Genomic DNA, 14051 nt, shown 5'->3' on the forward strand with positions numbered 1-14051 from the left:
TACTATTTTAGTTTTGATAATTTTCCTAGTAGGATAAATAAACAATTTTTGATCAATGAAATTTAGAAACATGCATTTAAACAATTCGTTTGACAACGAAATATGCATGTGTTCGCAGCATACATCGCGCCGACCACAGTGTGTGCCAATGTGTAAGATGCACTTCTTCGCCCATTCCACAGGAAGAGAAAAAGACTCACCTCGGCAATCGGCACATTATTGTCGCCGGTATCAATATGTATCGATGGACATCAAAATATGCAGTGAGGTAGGTACATATTGTCGCCGGCGACAATTTGTACAGGGCGACAAAATGTACCTTTACGACATCTCCCATTCTGAAAAAAAATTATTCCATTTTCTAAAGTCAACATTTTGATTATTATATGTCAATGCCTAACTTTTTATGGACTTTATGGACTTTCCGGTAAGAAAAAAGCTTAAGCCTGAACTGAAGATTATAAGTTTCCGGCCATCAGTAGTTCGGAAATGAATCTGGCATAATCAAATTGTACAATGAGTGAATGCATTATAATTTCATGAATACATGTAGGAGTGAATAAAAGAAATACCTTTCACATATAAGTATTTTTTTCTTTCATTAACAGTTGGTTTTTGCCAGCGAAATGCGGGTAGAGCTAATCTCAATGCATGGCAGCAAGCATAGGTGATTATAATCTATCGGATTGTTTAACGTTTTATATAAAAGGATGTACCCGCCAAAGTAAGCTGTACACATGCAGGCACTTGTTTCTGTAATAAAATTTACCACCGTTTCATTACACTATACAGGAAAAAAAAAACTTTTATTACAGACAACTCTGCTTACGTGTTAATATTGGTCTTTAGAGTAACCGGACGGAGAAATGTAATACACACCCGGGAAGGCTGTCATGTGACCATATATTGCAAAATATAACTAGCGGTAAGCTGATTTAGACGTCTATTTCTTACAAACGCGCCGGTAAGTATTTTTTAATTTTTAAATGCACAACCGAATTGTCAACAAGGAGTGTTCTAAAACTTGCATACGGAGCATAATGTGTGAAGGTGCTTTTAAATTTTAAAACATGTGTGTGGAATGTAAATCATGGCCACACTAATTCTTTTGACACAGGAAAAAAAGGTCTTTACTCATAGGCTGACGTGGCACACTGCATCCCAAACCTTGGGATAGGGAGAGAAGGGTATGATAATAATAATAGCATCATGCTATTTTATCGACGTATTCTGAAAGGTTTAAAAAAATTATATAATTTTTGTCGTCTAAATATTGCCTAGTTACTGGTACACCTCAGCGTTTGGACTGTTTAATTTACACTAACCATACATTTATTTGTGATCAATATGATGTTTACACATAATGTTTACAAGCCGAATTCATTTTTAAAGGGCCTCATTTCATTCACGACTTGTATGGTTGCTTCACTCTGCAATTAACATACGAGAGTAATGCCAAGTTTACATAGTGCGACAAACTATTTATTACTTTGAAGACCCTTCGTTGCATTGCTACATGTACATGTAACAGGACTATCCTCCTCCCCCTGTAAACCTTCGGAACTTTACTTCTTTTTTTTTTTTTTTACATGTATGATACGTATCTTCTTTATATATCTTAACAATTAGTTTCATGCGACAAAATCTTATTCTAAAAAATGTAAGGGAAACGATCGTATAAATACACGGCTGTAAATATGTACAGCTGTTGTATAAAGAATAATCGTTTTAACATGTATGCATCTATAGTCATTTTATTTAAGCATAAACGATCTCGGATATGTATACACAAGAAATTTACAACAGCTGTGTTGACATGTATCGCATGAAATGTACACATTTTTTGTGTTTTGCAATGATTTTTTTAAAACTGGAAATGATATCCAGTGATACATATATGTTCATCTTCGTTGTCGTGCTATCCCTGTTATGTTAAAAACATTGCTTGACTTTTTATTTATACTCAAGGCAAACTGAAGTAACAGATCCTGCTTTCTTAAAAAAAAAAATGAATTGTTAAAGTTTTGGCAAAATGCAAGATTTCCTTTCTATTTGACATCTTCTTGTATTATACTTTCATGTAAATTAGTTGAATCTGATTCGTCGAGAAACATTTGTTAAAAAAACACTAAATTACCCGATGAATAATGAAGCCACGCCCTCCAGCATAGCAACAGTCGACATTGCTTGACGACGGTGATATTCCAAAAAATATTGACTTCGCAGAATTTATGCGCGCAGGGTTCACTGTAATATGTATTTGTTTAAAACATTGAGTGTAATATAATAAATACTGCATGTAGTTGAGTGTAATGTTGAAAATTTTCACCCCTCGAAAACCATTGTCAACCTCGGCTGCGCCTCGGTTGACAATGGTTTTCTTGGGGATGAAAATTCAACTACATGCAGTATTTATATATTATTATACCTCTGTGATTTTTTTCTTAATAAAGATATGACAAAAAAACCTGTTATTTTTTCTAAGCAGCCCCTACAGTTGAATAGTTTTTGTGCTATTTGCCCATGGTGAAATAGTCGTCGAACTACATGTATACACCGGCAGCATTTCATTTCCCTCGCGTTTCATCTCGGAACTCTTCTGGTTTTATCCTGACAATGGACATTTTCGATTGGGTGAACTTCTACAATTATTAGCGACTATGGATAAAAAGTAGGGAAACCATGTTGTGCAAAAAATGAAATAACTAGAACAAATAAAATGGATAAAATCTAATTAACTATATTGGTTGTTGGATACATTCAGATACTGCTTTTTGAATTGTTCAAAACAAAAAAGTATTCCTTAAAAAGTATCATTTTAATATTTTAGCGAAATCGTTTGTTAATCATATGAACCACGGTATTTCTGATTAATAACTTTCTTGATTCGCTGCCAGTGAAAGTAATACTGGTTAATAAACACGAATTTAAAAGAAAATAAAACATGTTGACCGAGTGTAAACAGAAGAGGTCTGTAAAACGTAATATCTCTGATCTGCTTCTTACATAAATTTTTATTTGAAATGCTGTAAAAAGGTTGAAATTCTCTCTCAACACGGGGCACCCCTGTTTGTTTACAAGATTTTGTTTCTTCCATTTGGGATTTTTATGTATCATTGAGGGGCAACCTCTTCAACTTAATAAAAACGGAAAATGAGATCAGATATTGGAATAGAGATACATGTAGAATAGTTAGATCAGTTAGAAATTCGTGTATTTTTGATATGTTAATAATTATAAGTCTAATAAAATTCTCAAAAGCAAGGGGGGAAGGGTTAAGTTTGCACCAGCCATTCGTCAGGTGCCTGTGGTACTCTTCTGAACTGACGCCTAACACCTTCATTAACTTGGAACTGTTTTGCAATGGAGGGAACATCGTCGCAAGCCACGGGTTTTGTGTCCATTCTATTTCCACAAACCCGTGGCTTCCTCCTACCAAATTCTTTCGTTCTCGCGACTGAATCATTGAATGTTTATTAAGTGATGCCAGATTTACCTTGACCAATGAAATCACTCTGTAGCAATTTTTGGTACGCTTAAATGGCGGCGCTCATAATGAAATCATGTTTGCTATGCGTGGCAGATTTATTGAAAAAAAAAAATACGATAGATCCTGAAAAACAGAGGTGAGGAACGTATATTCTAAAATACTTACAAGGTTTTACATTAAAATACAGGGTTTCGAATGTAGACGTTGTGTGAGAACGCTGAATAGCGTTACTCGTTAAGAAAGGAAATTCGAACCGAAGTTGATGTACAGCTCGTGGTTATGGTTACATCCAAATACAAGATAGACTGATCATTTTCATTGGTTCTGACTTGAAGCGTCAGATGTTATTCCATTGGTTGAATGTATGTTATTAATATTCATGAGAACGAGAGAAATTTGTAGGAGACAGCCACGGGTTTGTGGAAATAGAATGGACACAAAACCCATGGCTTGCGACGATGTGGAGGGAAATGCGATATATGATATGATCTCATATATGATCTCATCTGCAATAATTGTTGTAGATTGAACTTATTTTGAAATTTATAAACTCAGAATCCCCGAGAACTGTACTGTTCTGATTATACACATTAATTTTATTTATTACACTATTTACGCAAAGATTATCAGGGGTCACCATTAGGCGAAATATGTATTCCCACGCAGGACATGCCAATTGTGATTGATATTTCTGGACATGAACTATCTTCTCCTGATGGCTGTATTTATACATGTATTAATATACCTTCACATCGTGTCAAGTTATGCTTGCAAATTTTGAAGATTTCACGAATCATCTGAAATAAATTTATAAACTCGTCTTGGGAGTGAAAATTTTTCTTGTTGGTGCATGATATATCGTAAACGAGGTCGTTGGCCAATACTATATCAATAGTGAAACTTGTAAATTTCTTCTTACAAGTAACTATATTATTGTATCTTATTTTGTATACCTTTTTCGTGTTGCTGAAAATGTTTTACATTCTCAACTTAATCGAGTAAGTGATATCTAGGAATGAATTCTTGAGAATGTGATCTGGAATTATTTGATCGCTTAAGATTTTATTAATCCAATATAATGAATTTTATATTATCAAGATTGTTTGATACGTAGCTAAGGATTGTAGAACATGTTTTGAAAATTCCACATAGTGTGCCTTAAAAATATATTTTTTTTTTATCAAAAGGTGTAAAATAAATGTTTTATTTCTGTATTCTGCTTAGACAGAGCTTCGTGGGTTTGATTTTTGTGCTCTTTTCCAATATACATTAAACTGTTTGTAGTTTTATAAGTTTGTATCATGAATTATGACAAGAAGTAGAAAAATGTCCTCTTAGAAGACTTGATCTACTAAATCCTAGAATAGTGATGAACAACGTAGTGTAAACTCTGTGCAATGTTTTTACTAACGTTGTCAAATCGAACTTTTTAATTAGTGGCTGTTAGCCTTCTTTTCCTATCGATTACCCGGTGATATATTCGAGTAACCGATACCTGCATCGCCTGAAGGTAAACCGGTTAACCGGGTTTGACAACACTTGTTTTAGAACATAATGCGCTCCATACTAAAGATCCGTAGTCACTCTTTTGTAAGTGTTCACCCAACCGAAAATGTCCAATAGGAAGTTTATTGTCCCCCCTCCTCGACAGCAACTATTTGCGTCGGTTGCGCATTGGGAAATAGTTGCTGTCTTGGGGGATAATAAACTTGCTATTGCCTGCATAGCCAGTAAATAAGTGTATACAATAAGACATGTCTCCCGCATGGCGCAGTAGTTAGTACTTTCATTCTAGAGTTACGAAGTATGGAATTGATCTTTACGTCACGCTTTCGAGTCCTACTGTTCGGTCCTTCTTATGATCATCTTAGATCGGTCCTTTGGATAAGACTGTATTAAGCGAGGTCCCGTGTCGCAGTTGATGCTAGCACGTAAAAAATCTTTCACTGCTTAAATCTGCGGAACACGATTCGTAAAAGGCAGAAATCTATGTTTGTCCTCCATATTGCATTTTTCGTTCGCTGTTCATTTGGTCTTGGTTCAGTATAATCAGTTTTCACCGGTGTGGACGGACGTGCATGTATTCTACATAGCTATTGCAAAACTCTCGGTGGCGAAAAAAGTAACTGTGTGCTTCTTCCACGGCAGAAGAGAAATTTGCCAAAGAAAACATCAGTTGCACAGGTCAGTGCAGTATAAACAAACACAAATACACGTAAACTGCAATGAAATGTAAACAAAGTAAATGTAAGATAACCAATACGAACACGTGTCGTCCATTCCAAGCAGGTACCCGTGACAAGAAAGCAGTCAGGTGTAACGAATGCGAAGAGTATACCCCAGTGCTGATATCGGAGACAGAAAAACTAATATGGCGTGCGCCTATTTACTAGTCGTGTTCAGCTTTAATGACGATAAGTGTCGAGTAGAGTTTATTTGCAGCCCTCCATCGGCACCTGGTAGTATTCCGACATGATCGAGTGAAAAATTCTCGATCTTAGCAAACTTCCAACAACAGTAAGATATACATTGATGAGTTACATGTGCATGAAAATTATTTCGTGTAAATTACAGGCGTGTTTAGGTAATATCGAGTAAAATCTTAACCCAAGTGTTTGTTTTGGCTGGTAGTTCATTAATATAAACCTTTAAAAGCTTGATATTGTATTTAAAACGTGCGATTTCCTGAAGTTGATAACTGGTGCACATTCAGGTGTTTTGGATGTTTATTTCATCGAAAAAGCTATACTAAATGGAAACCTCTTCAGAAATCGAAAGCATGTGCTTTATGTTATTTTTTAAGTTTGATTTTCTCAAAACTAAAGTATTCATAATCGTATAAAATCATATAACAACCATATAACAAAAACAAATTTTTCTTATGCACGTTCCGTATGTGCATACAGAATGCACAGCCCGGTCCTTTCCATTGAAATCAAATGAAAGAATTCAGATTTTTTTTTTTCAAATCTTCATAATCGTATTTAGAGTCGTGTAATAATCACATAACAAAAAACAAATTGTTCTTATGCACTTTTCTGTATGTGCATGCAGAATTTTCCATTGAAATCAAATGAAAGGATTTAGAAATCTTTTCTGCGTAGCCATTGGGTGTTTTGTAAACATGCACAAGTTATCTATAGTTATTCTGAGGAAAACTTGGTGGTCTAGTATTATCTTTCTTTTTATCTCGCATGTTTCCGCGTCGTGTATATTTACATTTAAACGAGGTTCAGAATTGTTTTTTTTCTAAATGAAAATAATGTTGATTTGTGTTTGACAACTTATTTACGGGTAAAATATATTGACTAAGAAAACGCTCATTTACATTTCAAATAGACGGCATGTCATTTGATTCTTTAAAAAAGTAGTTGCTGACAGACAACATTAAAAATAGAATATTAGTGGGAGGATAACTGCACTTCTTAAAATATCTTAATTAGCTATTTATTTTTAATTAGGGTCAGAACTAGGGATGTCAACGAATAGTCGACTATTCGACTATCAGTCGAATGGACCGACGATCGAATAACGAAACGACATTTGAATAAATAAATTCAATAAAAGAGTGATAAAGAGATGGAAATCTCATCTTAAAATTGAGAAACCGTCTTTCCTTGGACACAGTCGATAAGATAATTTTCCTCATTAAAAACTGCTGACTTTACATGTAGATAGTACAGTAATTAGAAATGCTTCTCTTCCGCGAGAATTATTTGTCAATTAATGTGTTGTTTTTGTAATAAAATAATCTCACTATCCTGGCTTTGTTTGTAAAATGATTAATTGGACTTGATCTCATACCATGTACCCATTATAGCTGTAACATGTTTGAACACTACGATGATTATTGTAAAATTAATATTCTTTTACAAATTTTAAAGACATTTTGATAGCCGGGACAAAAAGTATGTTCAACTGTTTAACATTATCAAAGACATCTGGTGTGTGGGTAGTGGGTGTTTTAACCCCCCCTTCCAATTATTTTAATAAGCTTTAAAAATATATAGTACTGTCATTTTTTATGCTTACTAAAAACATCTTTACAGACCTATTTATGGACAAGATTTAGTTAATATAAACACGCTATCCACATTTTAGGTGCATGTGAACATCTCTGTGTAACATTGATTTTGTTGTTACTTTTTAATAAATTTGAAAAAAAAGGTTTTGGGGTTAAAAACGTCATGTACCAATGAGGTTTGAAATAAAATTTTATTTTCCGAAAAAGATTCGAATATATTCGACTATTGTTCGAATAATGCAATCGAATATTTGACTAAAGAAAATAAATATTTTGACATTCCTAGTCAGAACACACTCAGGATGAAAATTTCATCCAACTTAAATGAAAATCTTGGTCATAAATATATTTATTATAAGTATCTTTTGCATGAATAAAATCTTGATAAAATTAATATTTTGAAATGGCCAAATTACAATTAATAATGATTTTTTTTTTATTGCAGAATACCAAAGAAGCAATTGACCTCAACAGACCAAAGATTGTGTAATTATGCGGTGGATTCAAAGTGGAAAGAAAAAGGTTAATTTTTCTCTCTCCTCCCTCTCTCTCTCTCTCCAACACTCCCAGAATTTATAATTCAGAACATATTTTTTTTTCTTCAGGATGATACAAAAGCTTATAAGATTCCCGGAGGACTTACACCAGGGAAACAAATCATATTAAAAGGTCGTGTCTCAAATGGAACTACTTGGTGAGAAGTTTTCTTGTAAGAGAATGTATAAAAGGTTTCCCTTTAAAAGGAACAGCTCATAGCGAGACCCTTCCCCCTTTTATTAAATACCGGCTTTGTTAAGAGAATTTTATTTTTTCGTAAAGGTTTCCGATCAATTTTTGCGAGAACGAAGAGTTCGGAAATGGGGACACTCTTTTTCATTTCAATCCACGTCCAAACGATGGCGTTGTGGTGAGGAACTCACATATCGATGGATCCTGGGGCCCGGAAGAAAGGGAACAGCCCCACTTTCCTTTTGACAACGGGAAATCCTTCTCTGTACGCATCGACGTTACTGCAGAGAAATTTATTGTTTACGTCAATGGAAAACATTTTGTAGACTACGCTCATCGACTGGACGTCCAGAAAGGAGAGTTTCTGATTCTCGGTGAAGGCGCGGAATACTATGACGTCATATTCCTCGATAAACCCGTAAGTCTAAAGAAAATTTCAAATCAGTATTGCACAGAAAAAAAATTCCATGGGCCTGAACATGAATTTCTGTGACATATACGTGGGTTGTCCGGTACAGGCCCGTAGGAAGCAATTTCAGTTTGGGGGGGGGCACATCCATACATTTTTCAGTTGACAGTTGAGGGGGCACTACCAAAAATTTCCTGACAAGCAAAAAAAAAGGTCATCAACTACCAAAAATTCCTTGACAAGCAAAACAAAAAAAGAAAGAAAAAAAGGTCATCAGACGTTTTTATTGAGGGGGCACAAGCATATAGTATCTATGTTTACTATAGCAATCTATATATCGGCAAAATTAATGGGGGGGGGGGCAACGCCCCCGCCCCCCCCCCACCCCCCCGTTCCTACGGCCATGCGGTAAAATCGTGGACAAAGCTTTTTTATCGAAAAATAATAGGCGCACTAAGCTGAAAATTTCAGCAAATATCTATTTATCATATTTAAGTACATCTTAATTTTTTTTAAATAAAATGGAGTTTTATTTCAAAATAAAAGTATTACTTAAATATGGTTGAGATAAAGATTATCATAATTTTAATCCACTATCTATCATGTCGTCATTCTGAAAATTTCAAGTTATTTGCTCAAGTTTTGGCAGTTTCCTGAGAATTTGAAATGGGAAAGTGGTCAACACAACACACTAAAATGGCGACGTTTGACGACATTACGGCGCACGGAAGAGCAGTTCAGTTTGATCTAGATGTAGTAATGACGCCCAAAGAGACTTTCAATGACTATAGAAGAAAAAAAAATATAAAAATATCACTAAATCTTTCGTATGCAAAGGATTTAGAAGTTTTCTAAGCGGAAGCTTTTTGATCGAGTCCCTGGGTAGAACAAAACATACAAACAGCTACTTGCAATAACGAAAGACACTGTCACTGTAGACCGTCGATATAAGATTGCCTATTTAGTAGAATGATAGTATGAGTACTGTCCATAACTTACTAATAAATCTTCAGAAGGTCCCATGTGTGTGCGAGATTGGTTCTTCGACAGTTTATGGAGGAATAAAGGGAAACTCGAGTATGTGCATCAATGAATTCAAGTGAGGCTTATCCAACTTTTTTTTTCTTTAGGCAAGGGGAAACTTGACGCTGCTTTAGACACTTTGACCTTATCATCCATGCGCAGTAAGGCGATACCACACATATATAAAATTTCGTATTTTGTTTATTTGGGCATATATCTCTTTAAAATTTGCTAGGTATATTGATGAAAAATGTACTAACGAGTAGTGAAAACTTTAGAACGCAATGATGATTATTTTTCACTCTAGACAACTTGTCCATGATTTTACCGGACAACCCTCGTAAGTCTATAAGCTTAATCCTTTTTTATCTTTGAAAAAATAAATATTTTTATCTGCCAAGTGTGTTACAATCTCATCTGGTTTGATGTCGTTTTCCAAGTTGATGAAAGAGTAGCTCATTTTATCGTATGATAATAAAGCATACTAATATAACAGTATGTGCATACAAGAAGACACATTTTTATGCAAAGAATGAATACCGTAATTAACGTACATACTTATTTTAGCGGTATTAATGATTTAAATAAAGTGCGCTAATTATGTACATTGGCAGATTTGTACAACTTTATTTAATAACTGAATATTTTTAAAAACAGGTCATGCCATATATAACGAAAATTCCTAACGGAATGTCAGTCGGAAAAGTGTTTCGAATTAGGGGCATGTGCACGTCCGATGTCGGGTATGTAAAACAACAGACATTAAACTATAAACTTGTTCTTGTACAGGTACCGCATCAACGGAGATGACTTAAAGAGTTAACAATTACAATCTTTTCTTGATAGGTTTTCGGTCAATTTTATGGATGATGGAGGGAAATATTATTTTCACTTCAATCCACGTCCGCAGGCGGGATGTGTGGTAAGGAACGCCAATTTCGGTGACTGGGGAGGAGAGGAGAGAGACGGGCCGGGTTTTCCCTTCAGTCCCTTTCAGTACTTTGATGCTTCCTTCGTTTGTATGGAGGACAAATTTTCTGTATGTACACATGTAGAAAAATGAATAAAGTGCTAGGTAAAGTTGAGTCTGTTATGTTTGTACTTAAATACCTTTTGTTTCATACAGGTTTTTGTGAATGACGAGCATTTCACGGATTTTAATCATCGTGATGACCTGACCAAAATCTCGGTCCTGAACCTGCAGGGAAATCTAAGCATCATGGATGTTGATTGTTCAGACACAAAGGTACACATTGATTAAAATATAAATTTCAAAATAATTGAAATCATCAAGACAAGACTTAAAGTAGATTTATTTGATTGGTTGTTAGGGAGATTTATTTGATTGGTTGTTAGGGAGATTTATTTGATTGGTTGTTGGGGAGATTTATTTGATTGGTTGTTAGAAGATTTATTTGATTGGTTGTTAGGGAGATTTATTTGATTGGTTGTTAAGGAGATTTATTTGATTGGTTGTTAGGGAGAAGAATCAACCAAAGAGGTTGAATCTGGCCTAGAGAAGGGCGACGTGTTCGAATTTCAAGGAATGATGAAACCAGATGCAAACAGGTGCGTTCAATAATACAACACCAGCTTCACAATAATTATAAATTATATGCTTCATGACTTTCTTTAAATTTGTAAGTACACATGTATTTTTTAAAAATACATTTATAGATTCGACATAAACTTCGTAAATGAAAATGGAGACATCGCGTTTCATTTCAATCCCCGGAGAAATGAAGATGAAGTTGTCATGAACAATTGTGAAGATGGCGCGTGGCAGAGCGAGGAAAGAACGGGTCTACATCCGGTGTTTAAAACAGAGAGGCCATTCGAAGTTAAGGTTGAGACCAAGAAAAAGAAATTCAAGGTAAATCAAGAATATCGTTTTTACCTTAAAAATTGTTTGATAGCCACAAGATAAAAACTCTTAATGTAAATATAATAAGTCTTTAAATCATTCTGTTTGCTGTTTGAAGTTCTTTTTTTTCAGTGTTTCAAGAACAGCTGAACAACTAGAATGGGTCATGCTATTTTGCATCCTTATATGACAGAAATTGAAAAATATATTATAATGTTACCAGGGAAACCGATTTCATATTAGCTTATTGCAATGACTTGTTTGGTCTCTGTTATATGAAATTCATTATACATGTATTTGATAAAATAAGAAGACGAAGAATGTCGCAGAAAAACAGGCACAATTTTCAAAAATATATACAAATACACTTCGTGTTAAATTTAAATTTTCTTGGTTAAGGACATTTCAAACTACCATCAATAAAGACAAAACATGTACATTACCTTCTTTCAAATTTTATTGCAGGTTTTCATCAACGGAGTGAAGTTTTGTAAATTCAGAATGCGGTGTGATGTAGAAGCCATCCGCAGTATTCAAATCCGCGGGGATGTCTTTATTCTCGAAACTCTCCTGATGAAGAGACAGGTTCTCTATTTTCTGTCTGTCTGTCTAGCTGTACATGTCTCTGTTCGTCTTGCATTGTATTTCGTTAACAACAACCCCCCTCCCCGGCTTTTCTCAGTTCCGTGAAAGCTCTATGTAAGGCTTTTTAATCTTTTCAGGACCAGCCTATTTGGGAAGGATTGCCGACAGGATTGCAAGTTGGAAGTTGGATCACTGTGCGAGGCTTTCCTAAGAAACATTGGACGAGGTTACATGGAATAGCTATGCATGAGAGAGAAAGAGAGAGAGAGAGTTCTGGTTACATGGCATTTCACACTCTTCAAAAATTATGTAATTGTTTGAAAATGTTGGAAGTTTTTACATAGGTTTCAGGTGAACTTCATGTGTAGCGGGGATGAGGATGGGGACATAGCCTTCCATTTCAATCCACGTAAAGATCAGGGTGAGGTCGTGAGGAACTCCAGATTGTCTGAGGATGGGGACTGGGGTCCGGAGGAGACAGAAGCCCCCGAGTTTCCGTTTGAGGCTAAAGACACATTTGAAATTGTATTCCATGTTGGAGAGGACAAATTTTTCGTAAGTTGAATCAACGGAAGTTAATATTTTTTGTACAAAATGAGAAAAATTAAGAAAACAGAATTTCGTCTTTTGGGAGTTCATTTCCTACTAATACACTGTAGTCCGATCTAAGATATTTAATTTATATGAATCAATTTGTGTTTACATACAAATTCTTTGTAAACATTTTGAATATATGTAAAGCCTAAATGTTTGTTTTAATTCTTTTGAAATATAGATAACGCTCAAATTATGTTTGATATATAATTATGAATTATAGTATTGTGTCGTATTAAAAAAAAGATGATTATGGAATTTTAAATCTTCAATTATTTACCTGACTAATAGGAACATAATTTCGAGGGTAGATTCAATGAACCGAATCGTGGACAAAGTAATTCTTCAAAAGAATATAAATTCTTGAGGGTGACCCGAGAGATCCATGAAAATTTCCCAAACAATCTTACATGTAAATAATTCCACAATATGTAAATAAATCTGATTTTTGCAGACGTTCCTGAATGGGAAGAATTTTATTGAATACAACCATCGCACTTCAATAGAGAGAATCTGCCATCTTTGCATAAGTGGAGACTGTAATTTCTTTGAGCCAGAAATCATGTAGACAGTGGTGGAAGTGACGTTCAATATATATAAAACACTTCACCTGTCAGATAAATTTCCAAACACACTTATTTACGTGCTACAAGGGAAGTAAATTTTATTAAATACGTAAATGTCATATATAAATTTTTGGATATAGTTTCTTCATTACTTAAACTTTAAACACTCTAAAGAATAAAGTGTATAATTGAATGCACGAAATAGCAATAGTTGTTTTAGTAATATCCTTTTTTTGTTCCTATATGGAGTTATACATCGCTTTATAAACTAAGATTGTCAATGATATCCGGTGTGAATTTATTTTTGTAAATACTCATGAGGATTAATGTATTCATGAAGGTAGAAAATCATGAAGGCTTAATTTCAGAAGATGCTTAATAAAGCCTGAAAATCTCAAAGTCAAGAAGAAAAGGAACGTGTGTAAATATATGGATATAAATCGGAAGAGGTTTAATTGAATTTATACAATAAATGAGAAAATGAACTAAGGTGACTTATGTTTTGCTGCGACAATCGTTTAAACAACCAATGCTGATGATGTTTTTTTTTTAAATTTAGAAATGTTTTAACATTTATGATGTATTTGTATTTTTGTTAAACAACCATCAATAGCTAGTAGCTAGTCTTTTACCTTATATATTTTCTGTTGCATATTTTTCAAAGGTTAAAATAATAATTTGTACTCTTGTGTGTTAGATATTTTCTATTGCTTATAATTTCTCTAGATTAAATAAATATTATTTTTATAATCATATTGTTGTTGCGT

At 34.3% G+C, this 14051-nt stretch overlaps 1 protein-coding gene across 1 annotated transcript; it reads left to right on the forward strand.

The window, feature by feature from the left end:
• Positions 1–862: 862 nt before the first annotated feature.
• LOC133175224 (uncharacterized) lies at positions 863–14029 on the forward strand. Its single transcript, XM_061310335.1, has 13 exons — positions 863–925; positions 7960–8036; positions 8120–8208; positions 8334–8661; positions 10333–10418; positions 10522–10714; positions 10802–10921; positions 11156–11244; positions 11353–11548; positions 12005–12124; positions 12262–12350; positions 12469–12679; positions 13173–14029. The coding sequence occupies exons 2-13, from the start codon at positions 8007–8009 to the stop codon at positions 13284–13286; spliced, it is 1665 nt and encodes a 554-aa protein (XP_061166319.1). The 5' UTR covers positions 863–925; positions 7960–8006; the 3' UTR covers positions 13287–14029.
• The last annotated feature ends 22 nt before the right edge of the window (positions 14030–14051 follow it).

This window comes from Saccostrea echinata, unplaced genomic scaffold (assembly GCF_033153115.1).
Source record: "Saccostrea echinata isolate AGI-Se365-2 ecotype Australia unplaced genomic scaffold, CSIRO_AGI_Sech_v1 ptg000002l, whole genome shotgun sequence".
In the NCBI taxonomy this organism is placed as follows: Eukaryota; Metazoa; Mollusca; class Bivalvia; order Ostreida; family Ostreidae; genus Saccostrea; species Saccostrea echinata.